The sequence below is a fragment of the Centroberyx affinis genome, unplaced genomic scaffold, assembly GCF_046629955.1.
Source record: "Centroberyx affinis isolate AG114_WGS23_722 - 3 ecotype Tasmania unplaced genomic scaffold, CSIRO-AGI_Caff_v1 ptg000422l_1, whole genome shotgun sequence".
Lineage (NCBI taxonomy): Eukaryota > Metazoa > Chordata > Actinopteri > Beryciformes > Berycidae > Centroberyx > Centroberyx affinis.
The window spans coordinates 125,807-151,908 of NW_027279087.1; the positions used below are offsets into that span (position 1 = coordinate 125,807).

Below are 26,102 nucleotides of genomic sequence, written 5' to 3' on the forward strand. Positions count from 1 at the left end.
ATTTAACAGAGCTTATCTAGCAGAAACCCATCTCTTTATCTAGTGCAGCGTGTCGTTCCTACAGTACCTGCTGCAGTGCGGCCTCCAGCAGTTTCTGCCGCTCCTGGGTCTTGAGCAGCAGGCTCTGCCAGCTCTGGTTGAGCTGATCCAGCTGGTCTCTCAGGTGGCTGGCCTCGTCGCCGGGAGAGGACTCCAGCAGCTCAGCGCCGGCGCCGTTCACCGTCTCCACCGTGGCATGATGGGATAGCACGTCGTTACGCAGCACCTGGTAGAGAGCAGAGATAGAAAGAAAAGAATTAGATTGAATTAATCTTTAAAGCTGAAATACAACAAGTAGCACATGCATGTGCAGGGTTGAAGAGAATGAAATAACAGAAGATGTAAAGACTTATTTCAACTGTGGTTCTCTAAAATATAAGGAGAAACCAAATCAGAGCTATAGGACAGGGCCGAGTTTCAACTTAGTACTATAGTTATCATGGGCCAATAATCATGGACAATGGACAAACATAATCTTAAGAGTCAAAATGCTATTAAGAAACAACTTTTATTTAGCCAGATAGGTTTGTTTAGAATGATAAACTGGCCAAGAGGCGTCACAAGCTCATTAAGAAGAAAAAACAGATGAGATGTGTCAGCTTTTTTGGTTTGGTAATGAACAGAGACATACGTGGTGTTTGGCCAGCTCGATCTCGATAGCCTTGGGGTCCGAGCTGACGGGTCGCTGTGTGTCCAGGGTGGTGTGTGTGTGGTTCAGCCAGGCCTGGAGTTCGGACAGAGCGTGCTGGAACTGACCCAGGGCCAGCAGGGCTCCCTCCAGCTTGTGCTGTGAAGGACCAAAGACAGAGGATTCGGGTTAAAGTCAATAAATCAATACACTGGACTATAATGAAAAGCATTTGTCAAATATACGCAACAATTCACTTCAGCTTGGTCTCTCTAACTACTAACCACTCTGCTGCCCCACAGGAAAACGGTCACATTACCTGTCTGTGGGTGATCTTGTCCCCCAGGTTGTCCCACAGGTGCCGGAGCTCGGTGAGCGGCTCCTGGATCATGTCCCTGTCCGTCTGGTCCGACACCTTCTTTAACAAGAGCTCCCCCTGGTGGCACAGCTTCTCCATATCAATCTGCTGCTGGTAAACCTCCACCTTGTACTGCTGCTCAGGGGGAAATGGAGGGATGGGAGGAGAGAGGTGAAGGAAAGGGAGACGAGCAGGTTGTTAGTTCTGGACTCAAATCTGTCACTGGAAAGCAATTATTTACACTCAAAAAATTCTACATATCTGCATATTTGCAATAAGTTTACATTAAATACTTCCCACCACGGATAATTATTACTGAAAATATGATGCCAACCTTGAGTTCTTCAATCTGTTGTTTGACAGTGCCCAGGTCAGTTCCCACAGTTGGCATGTCACACAGTTTGATCACTGCGTTGTCCAGGTAGTCAAACATGCCCTGGAAGTGCGACACACAGGTCAGCTCACCCAACAGCAACAGAATCACTTTTAATCGCCAAGTGCAATAAATGAACAGTAATTTATTTTGGTGACAGAGTTTCAGACCTGCAGTGCATCCTGATACTGCACAGAGGCAGTCATGGCCTCCTCCAGTCTCTCCATCCTCTCTCTCCACGTCCGGTTCAGGCCCTCCCATGCAGCGTTCATCTGAGAGAAAGACAGGAAGACCGAGGAAAAAGATGGAGGAGAAAAAAACAGAAGGGAAAAGGAGTGAAAAGGATGAAATATTAGTGGGCTTGAGCAGCGCAAGATATGTGATGGGATAAATACCACAGTGGTCTACAGAACAAGATGATTTTTCTCTTTTCAGAACCAAATGTTGAGCTTCCCCTTTTTCATTGAACATATATGTAATCTCTCACCTCATCGATGGTCTTCTTGACCTCGGGTTTCTCTGTTTCTCCGCAGGCGAAGATGAGGTCAGCCCCGAGGGTCCTGACAAATTCCAGCTCCTCCCTCAGACCGTCCGTCTCTGCCTTGATGGCCTGGAGGCACATCGAGTCATTTAGAAACAAAAAATATACTGCACTTCTGCCACAAACCCATCTATTAGTCCTTCATGTTTTCTCTCTATTATTTTACCCCATCCTGCCACTTCCTTATCTGAAATTCTGTGTGTGTCCACGTCAATACCTCAGCTGCCTTTATCTCTTATTGTTTTTAATGAAAAATGAGTACACTCCTGTATCCTGCTGATTTCTGTCCTTCTGTCTGTCCTCCTATCTGTTGTTTTTGGATCCTTCATCTCTCTCTCTCTCCACACCTCAGCAACACCAGTCTCCTCCCTCCTTCACTTCTCCTCCTCCCTCCCTTACTCACTGCCTCTCCTTCCCCCTCGTTCACTTGCTCTGTACCTCAGCGGCTTCGATCTGTTGTTTGATGAGCGAGGGGTCGACGCCAGGATCCTCCAGCTCCTTCACGATGTCCTGGGAGTCTCGGAGCGTGCTCAGCAGCGCCGCCATGTCGGCCCAGAACTTCCCGGCCAGGTCCAAGACGTCGGTCAGCTTCCCCTCCCTCTCCTCGGCCCGCTGCCGGATCTCATCCCACAGCGAGCGCAGGCGCAGGAGGCGGGAACGCACAGCTGGAGGGGAGAGAGGAGGGGAGGGGCGTTAGGTTCAAGATTGAATTGGTTGGAAAGGGTGGGAGGATGCTATCTGGGCACGCTGGAAAGGATAGCTTGGTCACTATTTGGCAATGTGATATTCAAGGTTCAGGAGTTTTCAGCTGATTGTAAGTGAAATCAGAATTCACCTCAAGACAAGACCATGTCCAGCTCTACTGGTTTTAAGAGATTTGGTGTTTTGTCCATCTGAATGTTGCCATCTAGCAATTAACCCTGGTTAGTGAAGTCTTGTATCCAAGTACGTCATTCCACTCCCACTGTCACCACACAGTGAGGCCATTCATGGTCATGAAGCAGCAGACTCAGAAATGCAGGGGGTGGAAAAGCGGCAAGGTCTTTGGAGGGCAATATAACAATGGTGTGTGTGTATGTGTGTGTGTGTGTGTGTTTTGTCTCACCACGTGGACGGGTTGGAATAAATACGTATGCTACAGCACTGCACTGATGAATTTGTTATATTGCTAGGACAAGGATTCCCTAGTGGCTCAGGGCCAGTAAGACATTGACTTGAGTCAGTGGCCCAGTTGGGCCTGTGCCCAAAAAAAAGTTTCTGGTTTTACTATTTTTGAAATCTTTGCCCCTCTGTTCTGCCATTGGCCTACTCTCCTTTCTAATGTGCTTTTTCCTGACCAAAAGAAAAAGCTGTTTCTTTCATCATGGAAGCATCAATTACCTTGGGTTGAAAAGTATCGATCAAGCCCTGCTGTGCTTTATACTATTTGTTGGCAATTTCTAAGTAAGGTGGATTGCACTGACACGTTTTTAAAGGCACCGGCAATTACTGCAAACACTCTCATGACAAAAGTTGGCAGCACATAGCCAGTGTGTTAGCCAGTAACCCCTCTTCAGGTCTGATTAATGTATTGGCAAAATGGATAAAGGGATGAATGAATTTCCACTTTGGTTGGTTGTTTTTTTCATGCTATTGCTGATTCAATTTACAGAAAAGCATCTATCAGTTGGTTATGAGGGCTCATATATGAACACAATAAGTGCAAAAACAAACTTACAAACAAACTTGTGTGTGTTTGAGTAAGTGTGTGCGTGTGTGTGTGTGGGTGTATGTGTGTACATCAGAAAGTCTGAAACCCTCACTCTGTCAAAGAAACATATTGAGTGTGGTGTTTGCCCCTCACCCTTTTAAACACATAGAAATTGTGTGTATGTCTGCCTGTCTAAATGCTATGTGCCTCTCCTTCACTGCCCCCCGCCCCACTTCCCAGCGCCTCACCCTGGGCGGCGGGGTCGTCGTGGGCGGCTCGGCCGATGAGTTCCTCTCCACGGGCGCAGAGGGCGGAGAAGGACGGCAGCAGCTTGTCCAGCTCCAGCCCCTGGGCCCGGTGCTCTGCCAGCTGCTCCCTGATCTTCTCCACCTCCGCTGCCACCGGGGGAGGCTGCCGCAGCCGCTGCACCGCCCCCTCCAGGGTCTCCAAGAGCGGGTCCATCTTGTCGTGAAACTGGGGACAGAGAGGGGGGTTGAGGAAGACAGTTAGGAGGAGGAGGAGGGTGGGTTTGGGTTTGATAGGTGGGTGACGTTTTGAAAGCAGGAAAATACGGAGATGTTACGTAGGTGGTGACTCATCTAATTCAAATTTAAGTGTTATAGTTGTTTTATGTAACATCTCAGTATTCTACTTTCAACATGTCACCCAACTTCTGCCAATCTGGCAGAGCCGGGCTCAATCTAACACACAAGAGGGAATTATCAATCCACACAATTCAACCTACTCTATAGGATTCTGACATTATGGACAAGAGAGCAGACATGATACAATTTCTACTGAGTGGTGGGTTTTTTGGATTATCTGGGGGGAAAAAAACATTTGAACGTCACATAACACAACAAATCTCATCTAGCGACAAGGGAAAGACTCTTGTGAAACAACAGGACCTCTAGGACTGGTTTTAAGGACTTGGATCAAGCCTAGTTGTAGACAAAAAAGTAGACTGGGCTTAATCCATGTCCACAAACCTACACAGGAACAGATAGTTTCTACCAGATCTTAATTGCTGTTTTCGGTCACTCAGGGTTGGTAGACACAAGGTTTGGACCAATATTTAGATTATGATGAGTAAAAGCCAAGATTTTGGTGAAAATCTTGTGTACAATCAGTGTATTTGTTCATCCAATTTAGCACCTTGGCATTTTGTCTATTTGTCTGGTGAGATTAGTACTTGATTAGAGCTTGACTAGCACAAGATTAGTGTTTTATTATTGATTGGTACTTGATTAATTGACCAAATCATGTAGTGCAATCCCACCCCGAGTGCCAGTTTAGTGTCTAGGTCAGTCAGTGGTCTTACCTCTACCAGCTGGGTGATTGCAGTGAGCAGTGACCATGGAGGAAATGGTGGTGGGGTAACACACACAGCACATCCACAATGAACGAGGGATGGGATGGAGGAGGGAACAAAACAGAGAGGGAGGGATGGAGGGAGGGTTGCAAGGATGGAGGTACATAATGAGGGAGATTGGGATTAAGTTGAGGGTGAGGGAAGAGAGAAAAGGAGGTGGGTGGTTTAGGGTGGATGGAGGGATGAGGACAGAGTTGGTGGTGCAGGTGGAGGGAGAGGAGGAGCGATATGTGGATTGGTTTGAAGGGGGCGGAAGGTGGAGAAACAATACAATGAGTTAAATCAGAGACATGCATACAATACAAACTGCCAGGCAATATCGATGGTAGCAACACTCAGTCCGCCACAAAGGTGATTTAATGACGACTCGTGAAGTGAAGCGCATAAAGAATGTAAAATGTCGGTAAAGAAAACTACAATCAAAGAAGATGGATGTTGCCTAGGTAGACATGGTGTGAAAGAGAAAGTCTGAGTGATGAATTTTGTTAGAGCTACATTCTGAAAGGGTAATAACCTACTGTAGGCTGTGAAGCAAGACTAAACACTAACACAGCATCTATGCCTCTTGATATGACTTTTTACGTAAAATTATATATACTCAGGAGAATGTATAAACTACAAAACACAGCGTAACGCAAGAAGTCCAGGAAATAACTAATCAAAACAAAACTTAGCATTGACTGAACTCATAACATAAAAAATCCTCACTATCATGTTGTTTTGTAGAGCAAGCACACACACACATAGACTTCATGCCGTTATGTCAAGCCTTTCTGTCTGGTCTGGGGCAGCAGACACCAACCAACAGGCTGTAACCAAACCTGGGCCAAATAGGATTTACAAATAACTCTTACTGTTTGTATCAACCTGCCTTGAGGCCCAGATGGGTGTGGTTTACCTCATTAGGACAATGCAGTGCCAGATAGGTTGTCAATCATTACATATAATTTAATCATACTACATTGGCTGACTGCCATCCCTTCTGGCACTTATTGTTTTGTCCTATGCAGCAAATGCAAGCCATTTGATACCCAAGTAGACTAAAACAAACCATAAGATTTATTCATCTATTTGACCCAGGTCTGCCATTAACACACTGTGAATTTCCCAAACCGAGCAGTAAAACAGTTACCCAGCCATCCTCTGGACTGTACCTGTGCAGATTGAGACACCGCCTCATCCAGCGAAGTGGCACGACCTTTGACCTCCTCTTTGATGGCCAGGTAGCGCCTCTCGGCCTCACTGTAGCGCTGCGTCACCTTCGCGCCCTCCTGCAGGCTGAGCTCGGCCAGCTGGGGGCCGATCTTCAGCAGCTTGTCGATGTGGGGCTTGTGCTCTGCTATCGACTCCCTCAGGAGCTGGGGAGGGAGCGACAGGATAGAGAGCGGAAGGGAAGAATATCAAAGTAAAGGGGGTGATTATAAGAAGAGTGAGAGAATGATTTCATTTTGCATTGAAGCATAAGCCTTTAGATCAAAATGACTTTAAAATAATGAAAAACATTGTGCATACTTTTGACTGGTAGTGTAAGTTTCCACCGAATTGGCATACTACACACTGCATTATGTCCTCTCTTACCCTCATCTGGTCCTGCTGCAGTCGGAGGGCGTCCGTGTCGATGGCTGGTGGCGGCAGCTGGGTGATGAGGGTTTCGGTCTCTCCCAGCCACGGCTCCAGCTCCTCGTAGGTCTCCCAGAACCGAGCCACCAGAACCTGGGCCTGCTCCAGGTCCGAGAACCGCTCGCTGTGGCTCTGGCTCACCGCCTCGTAGCGGGAGCTCAGAGAGTCTGTCTTCACCTGAACAAGAGGATAGATGAGGACAGAGAGTTATTAAAGTGGTAATCCTAGTTTCCTCTCCTCCTCTACTCCTTAACCACCAGTGACTCACCATCAGTGCGTCTTTCTGGGCGTCGCTGCAGGTCTCCAGGATGTCATCTCTGGTGCTGAGGAGCTGGTCCACGGTATCTTTGTGTCTGATGATGTCGATGTTGAAGGCCCTCTGGACCTGCAGCTGGGCCACCGTCACGTCGGGCTCCAGGCTGAGGGGCCCCAGGGACGCCAGCTTACGCTCCGTCTCGCCCACCCAGGCCAGCTCTGCATCCACCGCCTCCTCATACTGAAAGGGGGGAGTTTATGGTAAGTAAGTTAAAATACTCACAGTAACCGCAAGGGAGAAATTTACATTTAGTAAACTCATAGTATAACTGCATCATAGAGTATTCATAGTGAACAGAGAGAGAAATTTACATTGGGCAATATCACTGTAACTACTTCTAAGATTACTAAACACAAGTTAATTAGATTTATAGAATTAGAACTGTAAGTTGGAAACATTTCAAACTGCACTAGGCAAGTAAGTATTTCATGTAAAAATACACCCATCTTGTCAGCCCTAAATTAAAAAGTGGTGCAGCCACAGCGAAGAAGGCCTCATCCCCCCTAATGAAGCACTGTAGATTCGCCCTATTTGCTCAAATTAAATTCTGGTGTCAGGCAGAAAAACTCCATCCACAAGAAGTGACAAATCAAAACCAAAACCAAAACTGTCTCCTAAAAAGCAGAGAGGGAGCGCTCCATCCAGAGAAATCTGGACTCACCAACATTAGATCTTTTGATTCTCTTGTCTCTTTGGTTTCCTTTGGTATAAAGCATCACAGACCGGCCTAAACATGAGCGTGCTGTGTATATTTTACTGGTGTAACCTTACATGATTTCCAGGTTTTGAAGTCCACAAAATTACCTCTCACTGTCATTTGGGAACACTAATGTGCTAAGTTGCCTAGTGCAGCTTTAACAGAAGCTAGAAATGCAACGGAACCATATACAGTGGCATCATGTGTTTCAAAATGTCAGAGGCATACTGTTAGGAAGTTTAACATTAAGAAATAATAATACCATACTGTCTTTGCATGCTGCTTATTCTGCTTCCAGGCATATCTTGATTTGAATTACAGTACTTTTAATGATATTTTGCTCAAAAATATCAGGGAAAATATCATTCAGTCAACATTCATGATTACACGTACAGAATATGACCAGTGATAGTTTAAGCTGCTTGCAGTACCTGCTGTGACCTCTGGATGGCGGCCTGTACCAGCTGTACCCGCTGAGTGATGGTTTCATCAGCCTGGCGGTAGCGCTGGTTGCCGTCGGCGACCAGACGGTCCAGGCCCTCGCGGGCGCGCCACGGCACCAGATCCAGCAGGGCGCTGCCCACCTCGTTCACCGTGTCCAGCACCAGACGCTTCTCTGCAGACACTTTCTTCAGCTCCTGCAGGGTGGGAGGTTCAATTAAGCCTTAATGGGTTATGGTGCAACACTGTTATCATGTTACATTAGAAATGAATCCGGGTAATGTAATGTGCACAAGGTGTAAGCCTGAGTGTGGTGACAGAGCAGATAGGTGAATATAGCTCTGATCTGTGCTGACACATGACACACTCGCTCTCACCCACTCAAACTGCCCCCTAACATCCAAGATAGGTTTCTACAAAGGGGCTCACCCAAAAATAACATAAGGGACAGTTACATCAGATCCAGTGTACTGGTAAATGACCGGTGCTGTCAGGTCTGGACACCTGGCATGTCAATCTGAAAGATTTACTTGAATATGGACTTTTTTAAATGCACTGATATCCAAGGTATCATGCAAATTGTAGTTAGTGGGCAAGGTTGTATTACTTTTCGACACTGACAGCTTACAAATTCATAAATGCAGCAAAGATTATTGCAGAGCCAAAGAAGTGGATGGTAGCATGGAATTGAATATCAATATTTCTTGTACAATCGCTTGTAGATAGAAACTGTTAGTGTAATCAATGTTTCTATAGTAATGTTGCTCTGGGTGTGAATGATTTTGGAACAGCTGCAAAAATGTCATTACAGTCAGGAGTTTTCATGAAATGAGAAGTTATCATCATCATGTTATCATGTTGCCAATCAAGAGCTTAAGTTACCTACTATCCTTCAAAAAGTACCATAATGTGTTTTCATTTTGTGCCATCAACCATTTTGTTTTTTCCAAATGGCTGATATCTCATTTTGAAATAAAACTAAATAATGTCACTGTAGAATTAACTCTCTGCCAGTGAAAAAGCCAGTTGGAACAAACAATGAAATGTGGTGTGTACTAGTGAAGGGATGTAATGGACAGATGTTGATTCCTTAGCTGTTGTTTCAAACACTCACTTTGAAACAACATTTTTTTACATTTCAAAGACACAAACAAAAAAACTGCTACTGTTGGATGGGAACTTTAGTTTTACTGATCTTCATGTTTCTAGTTTTATGGCACGTTTTTTGACATTGGGATCAATGAAATTTATTCAAAACACATAGCAGCATCACTCTTAATTCCTCAAAAGTTGATTTTTCTTAGATGTACAAGGTTTTTATCCAAACAGCAAAGGGATACAAGCGTACATACAACTGTACATCATGACCCTCCACAACCATACCCTCACTCACACTCTCTCACACACACATTTCCACTCATACTCCTCCCACCTTCTGTCTGTCCTGGTAGGCGGGCGTGGCGTCGGGCTCCATGTTGTTGAGCTCTGCCTCCACGTTGTCCAGCCATTGGTTGAGGTCTTCGTGGGCGCTGGCGAATCGCGTGGACAGCTGCAGCGCCTGCTCCAGGGTGCGGAGGGCCTTGCTGCTGCCGGCCGTCATCTCAGCATAGCGAGACTTGATGCCGTCCAGCTTCTCCTGGATCAGGAGAACCTCCTCACCTGCAGGGGGGGAACAGGACGGAGGTCAGGGGTGGAAGGATACTATTTCTATTGAATTTATTTTTCTTATATACTACATTCTTTATATACTACTTCAAAAAGAGACCTATTCCCTCAGTTTCTACTTAAATCTTTATATACACTTCCTTTTTAGAATTTTGTGTTGTTTATGTTTAATGTGACCTACAGGAGCAAACCGAGTTGAATTCCTTGTTAACTTACTTGGCAAATAAAAGTAATTGAATGTGATTATTAATCCTTACATCAGCTCATAAAATTCACACGTTCTATAACATCTCACAGCACCCTGGGATTGTCAGCTCTGCAAACCTCTTGTCACCACAACACTTATCTAACCATGTATATACGACAGTAAAGATACACACAGGCTACTTGTGGGGTAGGCCTGCAGTCCACTCACTAACGCTGCTAGCAGTCAACATGGCTAATATCATGACATGCGAAGAAAAACACAAAACAGATGTTTGGTTCACCGCTGATCTAAAAATGTGTGGTTTGGATGGGAATCTATGAGTAGTAAAAGAGTGTGTGTTTCTCCCACTCGGCCTGGCCGCTCTGTGTGTATCTGCGGAGGCAAGCTGAGGTCTTTTGTGCAAATATACACCAAACATAACAAAATATGCCCCAAAATGAGTCATTAAAAAGGGAAAATTTGTGCGGCCGGAATTTATACACTGTATGTTATTTTTGTCATCTTAGATTAGAGTCCTAGATTTCTAAAATGCCTAAATTTCACAACACGGCTTTAAATGTGCAGAATATTGCCTGATTTTATTTGCTGATCATCAAAATCTATAAAAGATGATGGCTCCAGTCAAGACATCCAGACAAATCAAAAAATGATCAAGGATAACACAGCAAAGCTTGACAGCTTATTTGCATTGTCTTCATGACCAGTAAACTGAATATCATCATGCTGACAGGAGATAGATTAAGCCAGGTTAGAGGTCTGAGGTTACCTGTGGTCTGTTTGAGTAAGGCTTGTCCATTCTTGATGGCCTGGTCCACTGTCTTCTTCCTGCTCAAAATCTCCTCATTCAGAGACTGAGGGAAGGGAGAGAGTGAAACATAGTTAACACCCATAAAGTAAACCAAAAACCACTTTCATTTATGCTATTAAAAAACAATCCTATCCATAGCCTGCATCTTTTCTATAACTGTTTTCACAAAAACTGTTTAAGCTGAACAGTTCAGGCAAAAAGGTTCTCTGAATATCCAAATAACACTGATTACAATGTTGCTTTAATCAATACTGACTATTTTATATTTACACTGTATGCCAATGGTAAACGAGTCTACATTATACATTTTTAGTAAGAAAATAGTTTAAAAAGTATAAAATTGTACCACTGTGTTATGGTTCATCTGTTCTTTATGCCTTTGATGGAAAAGCTCATATTACCCCATTACACAATGAAAATATGGCATTCTGCCATGTTCCAGTGTATGATTCTGATTTATTCATATTTAAACCTTCTGCCCACTTTTCAGCATTCATATCACCATCGATTTATTTATATGTATACATTATGTCCATGATGTAAGACATATTATTACTTTTATGTTTGTATCTTTGTCAGGAAAAGCGCGACAAAACAATAATTACATCTTATCTTATTGCATCGCATTGTATCGCTTTTCCTAACAAAGTTACAAAGTACTGTAATCATCTTCTGGAGGGAAAGCCCTTCTAGTTTGCCTCCAGTGTGCACATGAAGCCGTACCAGAGTGTGTTTGTGCTGCTGGGCCAGCAGCTGTGGCTGGTAGCTCTGGATGGAGACCTGAGCCAGCCTCTGAGCCACTTCTGCCAGCCAGTTCAGCACCTCTACCTCCTCCTCCCCAAACAGCTGGGCGTTGGCCAGCGCCTGCTCCAGCATGCCCGCCCGCCTCGTGCACCAATCGTCCAGCTCAGAGTGACCCGACCGCACCGCCCCCACGCGCTCTCTTAGCCAATCGCGATCGGCCGTGCAGCTGAGGGGGGTCAGGGATTGGCCGAGGGACTCGAGGCGGTCGACCTCGGCTCCCCTTGAGGACACGTCCTCTTGGAGCGCCTGGGAGGTGTGTGTGTGTGTGTGTGTGTGTGTGTGTGTGTGTTTGAGGGGAAGATGAAGGGATGTGAGAAAAGAAGAAGAGGGACAACAGAAACAACAGAAAAAACAAATGGATAAAAACTCAAAATGTGAGCATGCAGATGACAAATCATAGATCAACAGGAAATCATAAATAATCAATGAATAGGTGAAAAATGAAATAACTTGGGAGACAAAACAAATTAACACAGCTGAAATGAAAATAAAAAAACTCAACCAAGCATGAGTGCAGCAAGGTAATGTTTGGGTTGTAAAAAATTGCTTTGTTGAGCGTGTGCCTCATCTCTCCTCTTCATGCATCTTTCCTCTGATTTGCTTTGAGTGGGGGAATAGGCTGCTAACACTGTGTGTGTGTGTGTGTGTGTGTGCACGATTTCTCTATATAATCCAGTTCAAACAGGGATTGCAAAACTGGAGCCCTAATATATATAAGGGTTAGGGTTGTAAAGTAAAAAAGTAAATATAAAGTAAGTATTTTCCTAACTCTTACGCCAAAATCAAAATGTTTTCTTTATTAAGCTTTATTTTGCCAGGCAGGCCTATAATTCACACAATAACAAATTGGTCAATGCAAGGAACGAACTTGTGACCTTTCCATGACAGGATGGTCTCTCTAACCATGTGGCCGCCCTGCTACTGCCCCCCTCCCACCACCCCCCCACCCCTCACTGTGTCTAAACAGTACCTTGTGCTTGGTGATCTGCTGGGTGATCTTGGCCGTCTGGGTTCCCATGGGCTCGGCGGAGCTCAGGCGTCTCTCTGTAGCGCTGAGCCACTCTCCCAGCGGCTCCAGGGCTTCATGGAACTGGAGGGCCAAAACCTGCAGCTCCTCCAGCTGCCTCTGCCTGGGGGGTGGTGGTGGTGGTGGTGGGGGGGGGGGGTGCATGAGGAGAGGCGCGTGAGTGCTTTTATTGGTATTTTATTGCTTTCACCGATTTTTTTTTTGTATCTTTTATTGCTCCAGTTGCGCCTGTTTTTGTGTTATATTGCTGTCCTCTTTTTTTTATTTTTTTTAAAAGCAGTTTATAAAATGTTTATGGAATGTTATTGTATCTGATGAAATTTTAAAGGATTTCATAAACACTTAGATAAAATGTATTATTGCAGTGTGCTTGTGTATGTGTGTAAGAAAAAGAGAAAAAGAGAGGGAGGTTTTGCAAAGTGATGAAAGAATAGAGAATAAGTGTGTGTGTGTGTGTGTGTGTGTGTCAGACTTTTGATGCATAATGGAACTGAAGGATCTTCCAATGTGTTTACAGAGAAACCAGTAGTGTTTGTGTGTTGCATACGCTTGCAGTTTTTCTGTGTTAACAAATTGTAAGTGTTCCTAGTAGACAGTATAATAAATCCCACAGACGTGACAGGCGTTTATGCAGGGCCTCACAACAAGGTGTCTGGCATGCATGCCTTGTAAACATTATATAGCCATGAAACTTCTTTACATGAGCATAGGCTTCTGAGCTATCCAGCCTCTTCACTGTACTTTGTATTGGTGTGTGTGTGTGTGTGTGTGTGTGTATGTGTCTATTCATTCTGTATGTGTTCCCATGTTTCCCCCATTAATAATTACTTTTCTTGGTGTGTAGAAAAAGGCCTCTGAAATGATTTTTAGACCATGTGACACCAAGTTTCTCCATGGAAACCAACACTAATGAAACAATTTCTTCTTTAAGTACAGTGGCATTCAACATAATCACACAGAGATGAAAAAGGAAACAGGAAATAACCACTAAATAACACGCTAGCAGGGCACACCACTGATTAGTTTCCCATGCAAACCACATATTTCCAGTAAGCCAAATCTATTCTGTAATTTTTTGCTTGTCATGACGTTAGCTGTGCTGACTTTTACATACTTTGCTGCCTGTCAACAGACGGTAAAATGTTACAAATTGATAACTTTGTAATGCCAGTGAAATTCACTACACAGTGAAATTGTGTTAAAATAGACTCACATAAACACAGAGTCCATTTTAACACTTTCAGAGTTACATTAATACTGAAGATTTTACTGTGGAGCCAGTTAGCTGTACCCAGATGACCCAGTGTCTCTGTTCAGTGCAAGTGGAAATGTTGGGGTGTAATGTGATGCCAAAGGACACTTCAGCAGGGCGGACGCTTGCAGACACCAGGGCTTGAACCCAGGTCCTCTGGTTGAAGGAGAGCCGCCACCCTGCTGCCCCCTGTGCTGTATAAAGAGCATTACCTGCCGCTGGCCTTGTCCAGCAGGTCGGTCCATCTCTCTGCCAGACTGTGCAGCTGGGTCTGGATCTTCTCTCGGTCCTGGGTCTCGGCTGTGGCTGCGATCCTCTCTCCCTCAGCGCGGATCATCTCCACCGTGGGCCTGCGGTCGTCTAACAGCCTCTGGAGCAGCTGGAGGAGTCAGAACATACACAGTTAGTTATTAGAGCAATTAATAGCCAAGAGGGTGCTCTTTAAGGTGATTATGGGTATGATGGTGGGCATCATTATCGCCATGACCAAAGTCTGCCAACAGATCAGTTGAACCTGTGTAAACACAGATGCATTTGAAGGAACAAAGGAAATACAGCTCGTTTTCCCTCACTCCATCGGCAAGATTGAAAGAAAAGATACAAATTTACCTGAGAAAAGTATGCAGGTATAAGACAGAGTGAGGAGTATTGGTCAGTGTGAAATATACTAAGATATTGCCAAACTGAAGCCTGATCTGTTTTTGTTATTTGTCAAACACGTCAAATATGTGAGCTCAATCCAAACTTTGTTAAAGGGGAAGTGCTCCATGTTTTTAAGGGGAAGTAAAACTATAAATACAGCATATGTGTTTGAGGCAGAAATTAATGGGGGGCCAATTCACTCTTCTTCTGTCCGTCTCCATGTCTCCCTTCCTCCCTCCCTTCCAAAAGATCAATTTTAGAAAATCATTACCTAAACCTCATAAGCTAATATCTCTAAAATGTAATGGATCCAATGTGTAAAGCTGTCATCAATGTGTCATTACCTACTAGCCTTAAAAAAATACTATTTAACATTTTGTAAGGGTAGGTGTGACTCTTTTTAAATATTTTGTTCCAAAATATCTCATTTTGGAACACAAACGTTTTCATTTTCTTTGCATGGGATTTGACTGTTTTTCCATCGACAACATCATGCCTCAATTTCACTTCCTTCCTTCCTCTCTGCTCTGAATCATTCCTAACAGCTTGGTTCAGCCCCTGGAATGCACTTCTCCATAGTTTCCTCTCTCTTTCTGACCCAAACGGTGACTCCACTCTCCGTCACGGATGTAAACACGTGTGATTGATCGCTGGCCCAGACTACTCCGCTCTTATGCACACAAACACGGGAAGTGTATGTAGGATAAACAGGGAAAAGTGTTTGTGTGTGTGTCTGTCTCTCTGAAAACAATACAAATGCACCTTCTGTGTGTGTGTGTGTGTGTGTGTGTGTCTTTATGCCAGTCTGACTGGCAGACTGTCAACTGGGGCCGTTTGGATGCCAGGCAGACAGATCATGGACTGTGTGTGTGTGTGTGTGTGTGTGTGTGCTTCTCATTCAAATATCCATTGTTTCTGTGTGAAGGACATGAAGGACATCTGAATATCAATAATGGCTCAATTCAACCCGTCTGCTGTATAGAAGAATCGCTTCTCACAACTATGAATTCAAGCAATTTTGATTAAAATTAGTTTAAGTTAGTGATAAACTGCATCAATTGAGCTACTTTGAATTGGGACGTGTCAATGAGAATTCAAAACCACTTCAAGCTGGCAGTACACTTCAAAGAGACAAAGGAGACAAGCATGTGGGTGGCAGTAGCCAACAGGCGAGAGAACTGGGCTTGTGACTTGATGATCACCGGTTCAAATCCCCAAAAACTGAAAGGGAAAATCTGGATGAGGAACACTCTCCCATCCCCTGTCAACTTCTGCTAAGGTGCCACTGAGCAAGGCACTTCAGCTCAATCAGCTTTCCCTGTATAAATAAATGCCAAACAAATTCACACCCGTTGTCATCCTATAGGGAGGCTTATTGTGCCATTTGTTTGATTATTATCTATATTCTATGCATTACCTCTCACAGTTATGTATTAATGCTGTTTGTTAACCATTTGTGTTATTACATGTGCAGGTTAAATTCCGTTAGGAGCGACTGATCAGTGCCTCTCTCCCTAACTCCCTCTTTCCATCTGTCCCTCCATCCTTCCTTCCACCCATGCATCCATCCCTCTCTTACTTTTTGTTCCTGGATCTGGGCCTTGACCACCCGGTACTCGGCTGACGGAGGCTTCTGATTGGCCACCAGCTCTTCGGTGTCGCTCAGCCAGCTCAGCAGAGGCTCCAGGGCATCCTGGAACTTCCCACAATGCAACAGGGCCTCCTGCAGCTGGGCGATTCGCTCCGCCACCTGGGGAGAGAAGAGACGGTTGTGAGCTGAGAAGCGAAGCCGATGAGCTCAATAACTTCAGGAAAAGAGAGAGAGCTCTCATGAAGGAGGGGTTGAGGACTGTTCATTGAGTTCATGAAAGCAGTTTGGAAGAGAATTTGAACAAAACTGAATCTGTTCAAGGCGCAATTGCGTGCACACTTGTGCATTTCTCCAGTTATTCAAGTTGATTTTCACAATTATATACTGTCAGACGAACACGCACACACAAACACACAGAGTCCGCCGTACCCTCTTGTTGAGTGAGTTCCATCGGAGGTTGGTGGTCTCCAGGTCGTGCTCCAGTGCCTGTGTGTCGGTGTGCTTGGCGGCGCTCTGGATCAGACCCTGACCAACCGCGTTGACATGCTGCAGCCTGGGCTGAATGCTGTCCACCTGCTCTCTCTCCACAGCCTGGGACACAGAGAGAGAGACGGACAGAGAGACAGAGAGAGAGAGAGAGAGAGAGAGAGAGAGAGAGAGAGAGGTTAGATTCATGTAATCAGCCATGAATTAACATTAAAATATACCAGGATGCAGCCTACTAACTCTCTCCAAACAGAAGGGTCAATTTTGTTTAATTCACTTGGCATCGATGACTGAATGATTGAATGAATGAATGAACGAACAAATGAATGAATGAACAAACAAATGAATTAAAGAAAGAAAGAAAGAAAGGATAGATGGATAAAAAAAAGAAAAAAACAAGAAATCAAGAAAAAGAAAAACGCAAGAAAGAAAGAAAGAAAGGATAGATGGATGAAAAAACGCAAGAAAGCAAGAAATAAAAAAAAAAGAAATGAAAGACAGAAAGAATGAAAGAAAGAAAGCTTAAGTAGACAGCAGGCAGGATAGTCGTAAAAGCAGCAGTCTAACACATACTGCACATTCAGACTGTGTGACAACAAATGGAAGTTAACTGTCACACATGCGTACACACAGCAGCCACTGGATAGAGAGAGATGAAAGAGAGAGAGAGAGGGATGTAAAGAAGAGATAAGAGAGGAGTGTGAAACAGGAAGGGAATTGGAGAGACGGGGATGGAGGGAGGAGAAAAACGAGGAGGGGGAGAGGGGGATTACAGGGATTAGGGAGTTCGACGAGTAAGGGGCTGGCTGGAAAAGGCTGAGTCGACAACACACACACACACACCCACACACAGAGACACTAACCAGACGAACACATACACACTTCAATTGATCACACATACAGCATGCACACTCACAAACACACCCAAACTCACACAAGCTCCACACCCACGCACATACACACACAAACCCACACTAACACACACATTTAGAGCAAACACACACACACCCACACGACTTCGCCTGTCTAGCCACATTACTCACACACACACACACACACACACACACACACACACGCCACAGTGGAGGCTGGAGCCATCTTGTGATGACAATAGAGGCAGCCATCCGACACTAAAGACAACCAGACTTGACTTTTCCTGGCTGAAAAACAGAGCAAAGCCAATACAGCTCCTTTTCCATAGTAAATCTGTATCCAACTACATATAGCAGTGGTTCTCAAAGCGGGGTCCAAGGTCCCGCAGGGGCCCTTAAGGCGGCTCCAGAGGGTCCCCAGCAAAATGAGGAATAGTTTAATTTAGATAGAATTTCATTCATGAGACATTTTACCAATTCAAGAATGAAAATTATTCTAAATTTCTCACCAGTGTTATGTCCTCAAGTACAGTGTAGACAATTATACAATTCAACACTAAGTCCAGGTTTCCCACTGTGGCCCTGATGTAAAAGTGCATGACTTTTCCATGACTTTCCATAACTAATTCAGATCGCTCCCATGACCTATAAATCTTGCTCCTTCCTGGTTTGTTAATGTTGTTTTTCTTAAGGAGTAAACAATCTGCAAACAGTTGGCCTCGCTGTGGAGAAAAACAGCTGAAAACCACAATCTAATGCAAAGAATGTGTGAAACAAGTTGGAAAATACAATCTGGTATATAGTAAAGTAACTCTGATATTCCCTGCCTTCACCAGACAATTTATCAAATTCCCCGACTCTCCCTATGCCCTAATCCACCGCCAAAAATGTCACGATATTCCAGAAATTCCATTAACCAGTGGGAGCCCTGTAAATCACCACCAAAAAAAATCTTCCATATGGGGGTCCCTGGGGCGAAATCCGATCAAACGGGGGGGGTCTGTGGCGCTAATGTGCGTCTATCTGGGGGGTCGGAGACATGAAAGCGTTTGAGAAGCCCTGACATACAGAACAGACACACAGAGAAAGAGAATTAGGCCTGGTGGTTTACAGTGCTGCAGCAGCCAAACCCCACTGGCCACACAGACACAGAGACACACACACAGATATTTGCAAACACACACACACACACACACAGACAGACATGCACGTTCAGGACGCACACACATTTGCGGACAAACACACACACATGCACTTTTGTGTACGCATGCACACGCAAAGGCATATAAATCCATACACGCAGACACAGAAAGAGACACGCGGATCCATATACACACATAAAAACACACACCAGATTTTGCTAAATCCAAGCAGAGGGGGGAAAGAGCTGGTGTGACAATACGGAGTAGAGTAGAGTGGAGGCAGTAAAAGCCAGGGAGAGGGAAAATGAGAAAATTAGTAGGTTTGGGTTTCAATGAAATACTACTATGGCTAAGAAGAAGATGGCAAGAAAGCTCAGACTGTTACAGGCGTCCAAATACTCTAATAAAAACAATCCACTGCATACTATTGTGTCTAATACGGCAGGAATACCTCCCTTCTCCCAATTTCTCCCTAAAATGTCTAAGATTTCTGTATTTGTGTTAAATACCAAGAGTGACTCCATCGTCTTTCATCCCCCGTCAAATCAACCCAACCGCCTCCAACAAACAGGAAGCCAGCAGAGCAGCGGTGGATCTGAAGTGAGACGCTGCTCCACAGGGCGTCCGCACGTTTCAGCAAGTTAAATTTAATCCTGCTTAATGCCGGTCAGAGTGAAATTTAAGACCACTTTCACCACGGATATAAGCGTGAAAAGTGAAACAGTAGTATTAGCAGGATATACATCTGGGTGACAAGGCAGATCTCTAGTTAGTAAAGTAGCGCGCTCAGAAAACGAATAAGTCTAAAAGTTTCTATTTAACTATGTTTCATTTCAAAGAAGCAGTACAGAGTTTATAAGGCCTTTATTTTTTTACAATTTCCACTATGAATTATCCAAGATAAAGCCAAACATAAAGCCAAAATGAGTTTGAGAAGCAGCTTAATTTTTCAAGAGCTCAGTGCCTTGAATTCATTGAAGGCTTGCACCTCTTGACTTTTTGGAATATATTTATCTTTCTAAGCCTTCAATGAATTCAGGGCACTGAGCTCTTGAAAAATTAAAAATCGTTCATTTTGGCTTTATGTTTGGCTTTATCTAGGCAAATTCATAGCGACAACTGTAAAAGAAAAACTAAACTTTTTGGGCTTCTTCAGTGTACAGAAACTACCCTGTTTACTTTTTGGAATATATTTATCTGTATTCAAGACATTTCAAGGCCTTGGATTTGGATTTATGACGTGGTGAGGCTTCTCAAGGACCTGCAGACACACTAGTTGAGTGAGTCTTGTAGATCACCTGGAAGTGGTTGGGCTGGAACGTGTTTCTGAGGCTGAGCCTTTGCAGTGAGGCGTAATCAAAGGGTTTACAGGCTTCTGCTCATCTGGATTAAATATGGCGTCAAACTACAGGTTCTCCATGCCAAGGCTTTGTCTGTGTGTGTGTGTGTGTGCGTATGTGTGCATATAGTTATAAATGTAAAAGAATACAGTATGAATAGAAGAGTTTGTGTATGCGTCTGTGTGTGTGTGCGTGTGTGTGTGTGTCCCAGTCCAGTTTGGACACAGCTGTGTTGTGGTGATGGGCGTCGTTGCTGCTTGGAACAGGAAGTCTGTCGGCCAGAACAACAATGAGCTGTAGCCATGACCCGCTCCACCCTGCGCCTTATCCTGGACACACTGTGTGTGTGTGTGTGTGTGTGTGTGTGTGTGTGTGTGTGTGTGTCAGAAATTTAGAGGAAGAGAAAGGGAAACATATGGAAAGTGCACCCATTCACAGCTAAACATACGTACGTTGGGATGTATATAAATGTGTCATAGGTTGCATGAACTTGTTCTTTCGATTCTCCCTCTCTCTCCTCTGTCTTTCTGTCTCTCTTCCTCTCCCTGTTGCTCTCTTTGTGTCTGTCTCTACTTTTCCCTCCTCCCTTTCTTTCTCTATGTCTTTGAGCCTCTGTCTTTCTCTCTCTCTCTCTAGCTTGGAGTGGTCGAATCCATTAAACCAGAGCTTTGGAAAATGTCCGACATACTTCTCATTCTTCCCCACCTCAGCCGGCACAGAAACACACACACACACGCACGCACACACGATTAACTTAGCTACCAGTGTCATGCTTGTCATCGTCGGTCCCTCCTCTCCCTACTCCTACTCGTCTCCTCCTCCTCATCTCCTCACGTCATCACTCATCCCTCTCCCCTAACTTTCTGCTCTTGGTCTCGCTGCCCTCCAAACCACAGCTGCCTCTCTTCTCTCCCATCCTCCGTCTCTCCATCTGGACCACAAGCCCACACTGGCTTTCTCACTTCAGCCGCAGTTCAGTTTGGATAGACGATGAAAACATTGTGATGAAACTAGATCTGGCTCAGGCCTGGGGAATGGAGGTGACGGGCAGATCTGGCTAAAGACTGAAGGCAATCATTTTAAATTCAGGTGATAAAATGAGAGGAGTGCACTTTATATTGATAAGCAACTTAGGCGAAAATATGAATTTGCTCTTGAGACAGTGACCTGAATTTCTGAACTTGTGAGCCTGCTGAAGTGCCAGGGAAGTTGAATGAATATATATTCTTCATGCTGTTCTGCAGCCATTTTCAAGAACATAATATATTTGCCTAGTTCTAAGTGGTTTTTCTAAGTGTTTTTTTGGCCATGGCTGATTAGCCACATCAGCATCACTTGACAAGTATAGCACTTTCACTATTAAATAAAAAGATTTATAGCATACAAAAACTAATTTGGGGTCAGTGAAACATCAAAGTGAAATCCACTGGCCAGTGTGGCTAGTGGAAGTCTGCTAGAGGCTGATACAGAGAAGGCAGCGGAAACCTTTACTCCTTAACACATTTAATACAAAGAGTGGGTAACATCTAACTATGAGCAGCATCCATCAAGTGCAGAGACCACAGGCTCTTACCAAATACTGAGGCATGGGTCCAAGTTCTCTCATTCATGTCACATCAGATCAAATATTGTGTGTGAGTGTGAAGCACTCACATATGACTGTGATGTTTCTGTGTAACGACATGTGAATGATTTTTTTTAAACATGTGTGAGTGAGTGACTAACCAACTGGCACTTTCTTTGTATGGAATATAACAGGAGTTCCCCAACTTTTTCATGTCAAGGAAAAATAGATCTGCATTAGTCCACGAACCCCAATTTGATACGATTTTGTACTTAGTAACGCCATCTGAGAAGATATTTTGTTAGATTTGTACATAATTACATAACTGTCTATATTGTAGGCGGGGAGGTAACACTGGGGCCAGTGAACAGTCAGTCTCACAGTGCTTTCATTGTGCTGAAGTCTACAGACTGAAATAATAGTGAAATTGCCCTTTTCCTCGACCCCACTTTAGGAAGCTCTGGTAAATAACAAGGTGCTCTTTACTGTGTCTTTAAAGCCTGTTTGCAAACCAAATTGCTATGGAGAAGCAATGAAAATTTCAACTGAACTGAACAGTGAGTGTATGTCTACTGTACATGTGTGGGTGTTATATCTGCAGCCATGCTACCTGCCAAGCTAATGACGCTGAGGAAAAAGAATAGTTGTTTTCATGATGCGTGTCCATAACATCACCCAAGGACAATCAACTCCTTAATCAGGACAGATGAGGAACATCCAGTTCCTTTTCTCTCTCTCTCTTTCTCTCTCTCTCTCTCTCTCTCTCCCCCTCACACACACACACACACACACACACACACACACAGGCAGAGCTCTGGTTTCTACTAATGAAACCACCTACAAACATGGCAGCTTGCCATTAACTGCTAATGTCACTGCAGCATGTCTTGTGTAACAAACTAATAACTTGAACATGAACACACACAGGAAAAATCCAGGGAAAAACAAAACATGCCGTTAAGAAAACAATCACAATTTGTATCTCACACAACAAATGCTGACAAATTAAGCCAACCTACATTTTGAAGGCATGTAGGATGCTGCCCATACTAAGTATTACAGGACAGGACTTGAAAAATATGCACTAACCCATGGAGAATTCATGAGACACGAAGCAATAGACTACTGTGCCACTTAACAAGATAAACCGAGTTTTCTAAATATTAGGAATACTTTGCTAATATTGAGTTACACCTCCTTTTGCACAATCATTATCTCATTTGTCTCGAGGCTTAAAAGTCTTTCTCTACACTGACCCCCCCCCCCCCCCCAATCATCTACGTCCCCCTGTATGATTTCCATACTTTCACGTGGATTCAGTCTATTTCACGGAAAGAGCAGGTGGTCCTACAAAAAACTGGTGCATGTTCAAAGTGTTTCTGAAGCTACAGTCATGCCGCAGTTGCATTGTACAGAGGGTGAAACATACAGAGATGTGATTAAGAAAACAGAAAAGCAGCAGAAAGGCAGGAACAATAATCTCCCATTAGAAATGAATGGGATTTATATGACCAATAAATAGAAATCCAGTAGAAAGATGAAACACCATATCGCTGAATATTCTGTGCCAAGGCTAAAGTTTCTCTTGAGAGAAATATGGCAGTAATCTCATTTCATTCCAACCAGTGACAACACAGTTATCAGCCTTTCTGTCAGCTCTCTCTCCCTCTCTCCTCCTTCAGCCCCCCCCCCACTCCTCACTCGCCCCATTCCCTCTCTTCCTGCCTCTGCCTTCGTCTTTCGCTCTCTTCCTGTCTTTCATCCCTTGTCCTTCCTCACTCCCTCATTTCCCTTTTAATGGAATGAGGGAGGGAAGGAAGGGAGGGAGGGAGGAAAGGAAGGAGAGGGAAGGAATCTATTTTCACACTAACCTCCATTGTAGAAAGTAATATTGGCAGCAAGGACTGACCAATCGCTGACGCAGGGATAAAAAGGGGGTTATTGGGTTAATAAATCCTATTTGAACCAGTGTCCTTATTTGAAACTCAACAAACACATACAAATCTCATGCAAATGCAGACTGCATTCAAAGCATGGTGGCCCAAACCTTTCTATCCTCTAATCCCTTCTTTTCTCCCCCCCCTCTTTGTCCCTCCATCAATCTACTTCTCTTTCTCTCTCAGGGGTGTGATTTTTAAATTTTTTTGACATGCTCATCCTATTCCTTCCTTCATGGAATTACTGTTCTCCCCATTTCGTGTTGTTTTTTGTGTTCCTAATCAGCTCCCTGAGAGACAGAGAAAGAGAGAGTAATATATGATTTTTCAGTATTTTTCCCCAGATTTGAGGTTTCTTGGAAAGGCATTCATATCTCATTTCTTCAGCGCTTTGTAGTGTTCCTGATATCACAGACAGACAGAGAGAGAGAGAGAGAGAGAGAGAGAGAGAGAGAGATGCAGCAGTAGGCTCATAGGCAAAACTACTATACTGAAATACTGTAATTGAGAAAGGCTTCAGATATTTTAGCATTTTACATTTTAACTACAACTACATTAATTCCTAGCAGGAGATCAACATCTTCCTGCTTTTGCTTTGATGCTTTTTTGTGTTCCTGAACACATCCCAACTCTCTGTACCCATCCCCCCCACCCCCCTCCTCCTCTCTTCCTCTTTCACGGGTTTATCCAGGAGGCAGTCGTTCAGAACCAGCATTATCATATCAATCAAAACACACTTGTCTGAGCCACAGGACCGGTAGCCACCTGGCTCTTTCTCTACCCATCTCTCTATCTCTGCTTCAACATCTCTGTCTTTCAATGCCTCTTCCTTCTCTCCCCATTTGTTCCTACTATTCTATCTTCTATTAGGGATGCATTGGGAGAAACACAGGGTATCTGCAGGTTTCAGAAAGCCAAAGCTAAGACTTTTTAAGAACTGTTACCTGCAATTGAATTCAATAACGATTTAAAAACCAAAATAAAAACATAAAGCTGCAAAACCAGCCTATTTCCAATTGAACATAGCTAATGAAAGTCCTGAAACTATAAACGGGCAGTACAAGAAAAAGGACAACAGGAAATTACAGTAATAATTAAGGGGTATGAAGTCCAATTTTTTTAGTCAAGCAGATATAATGAAAAAACATGTTTTGCATATTGCATTGCATACTAACCTTGTTGTGTATTAATCTAAGAGTGGACCGCAGCTGCAAGAAAGCTGTTACTGCATTTTAATACTTTTAAGGCCTTAGATCATTTGACTTGTTCAGACTCTTTTTTTAAGGACCTGCAGATACCCTTTAGCTGCAAAAGGAAACAACAAATGCTAATGAATCATGATTAAAACACACAATTTCAGAGCTGCCTGCCTCTCAGTCTGTGTATATATGGCAGTCGGTCAGTCTGTCTGTCCTCACCCCCTCCCCAGTTCATCAAACAGCATGCTAAGCTAGTCCATCTGTCTGTCTGTCTGCTTTGGTCCCATGCATTTGTGCGGGCACGCATACAAACACACACACCAAGCTATGCCTTAAAATGAGCTCCGCATTAATCCAAAGACCTTCTGCTTATGTCTGCCTGCCAATTTAGCGCTCTTATCATTGTACCAAAGCCTTATCGTAGTAGAAGGTGTTACTCCATACAAACAATAGCTTCCTCCACCCAAACCTCCCTCTCTCGCCTGTCACAACTCTTTCTGTGCCTGTCTGGTTCACGTTTCTTTGTCTCTCTCAACTCTCTGTCAATGTCTCTCTCTCTCTCCGTCTCTCCCCACACCTTGCGCTCTCTCGCCCCTTTTCAATGGATTCCTACTGGCATCTCAACTTGACAATTATGGCCTGGTGTCTGGTGTTTATTTTAGCGTATATTTTGGCTGCGCGCTGGAGCAGAAGAGGGGAAGGGGACGAAAGATAAAAAGAGAGAGATAGCAAGAGAGACAGAGTTTGAGAGGAAAGAGAGGTCGATGGAGAAAGACAGAAAAAGAAAGAAGAGAGGCAGGCAGTTTCAAGATGGTGACAGAGGGGAGAGAGAGACCGAGACACAGACAGGACAGAGAGCGACAGACAGGACTGCCCACAGGCGACAGAGTCCAGCCCAGTGTTGGCCCTGGCACATTCTTATCTAATATCTATATTTATATTCCCCAAACAACTTCACACACTGTTTGTGTAGCCATGTTGGCAAAGGCAGCTCCCCCCAACACAGACCCACAGTGTTTACCTCTCACCTCCTTATCTCAGCAACAAAACCATCCAAGCATGGAGGAGAAGAGGGGGAGGAGAGAGAGATGTGGGGGAGGGAAAGAGAGAGGAAGAGAGTGAGAGAGTTAGGGAGAGGGAGGGCATGAGACTGCATGGGTGAAGAGAGGGGATTTCATCACACGACAAAAGTGCATGCGTCACTTTTGAGAAAAGTAAACAAAAACTGAAGGGTCCATTTCCAAAGGACTTTTCCCTAAATATCCATTTGGGAAACAAAGTTCATTACCCTCATCAATCAATATTTAAAAAATATAAAGGCACCAGTCTGTTTTAGTCACTGATTTACCTACCAAGCTTGGAAATCAACACTTTTTAATTTTCACGATGTAAATCTTTTTCTAGGAGGAGGTCAGTGTTCTCAAAGCAACTTTGTAGCCTAAAATAATCCAAAAGCTTTGCTGCCTCTGGTATTTTTGACATGGGAAATG

At 44.0% G+C, this 26,102-nt stretch overlaps 1 protein-coding gene across 1 annotated transcript in view; it reads right to left on the reverse strand.

Annotated features, from left to right (window-relative positions):
* LOC139641986 (microtubule-actin cross-linking factor 1, isoforms 1/2/3/4/5-like) overlaps positions 1–26,102 on the reverse strand; it is a 132,730-nt gene that overhangs the window by 18,914 nt on the left and 87,714 nt on the right. The window contains 20 exon segments of the mRNA XM_071516669.1: positions 68–265; positions 671–826; positions 987–1,160; positions 1,360–1,461; positions 1,569–1,670; positions 1,886–2,008; positions 2,378–2,604; positions 3,878–4,103; positions 4,951–4,959; positions 6,156–6,359; positions 6,580–6,798; positions 6,890–7,117; positions 8,066–8,272; positions 9,508–9,734; positions 10,715–10,799; positions 11,480–11,806; positions 12,531–12,690; positions 14,052–14,218; positions 16,061–16,231; positions 16,502–16,663. Of these exon segments, the coding sequence (XP_071372770.1) occupies positions 68–265; positions 671–826; positions 987–1,160; positions 1,360–1,461; positions 1,569–1,670; positions 1,886–2,008; positions 2,378–2,604; positions 3,878–4,103; positions 4,951–4,959; positions 6,156–6,359; positions 6,580–6,798; positions 6,890–7,117; positions 8,066–8,272; positions 9,508–9,734; positions 10,715–10,799; positions 11,480–11,806; positions 12,531–12,690; positions 14,052–14,218; positions 16,061–16,231; positions 16,502–16,663 (3,474 nt within the window).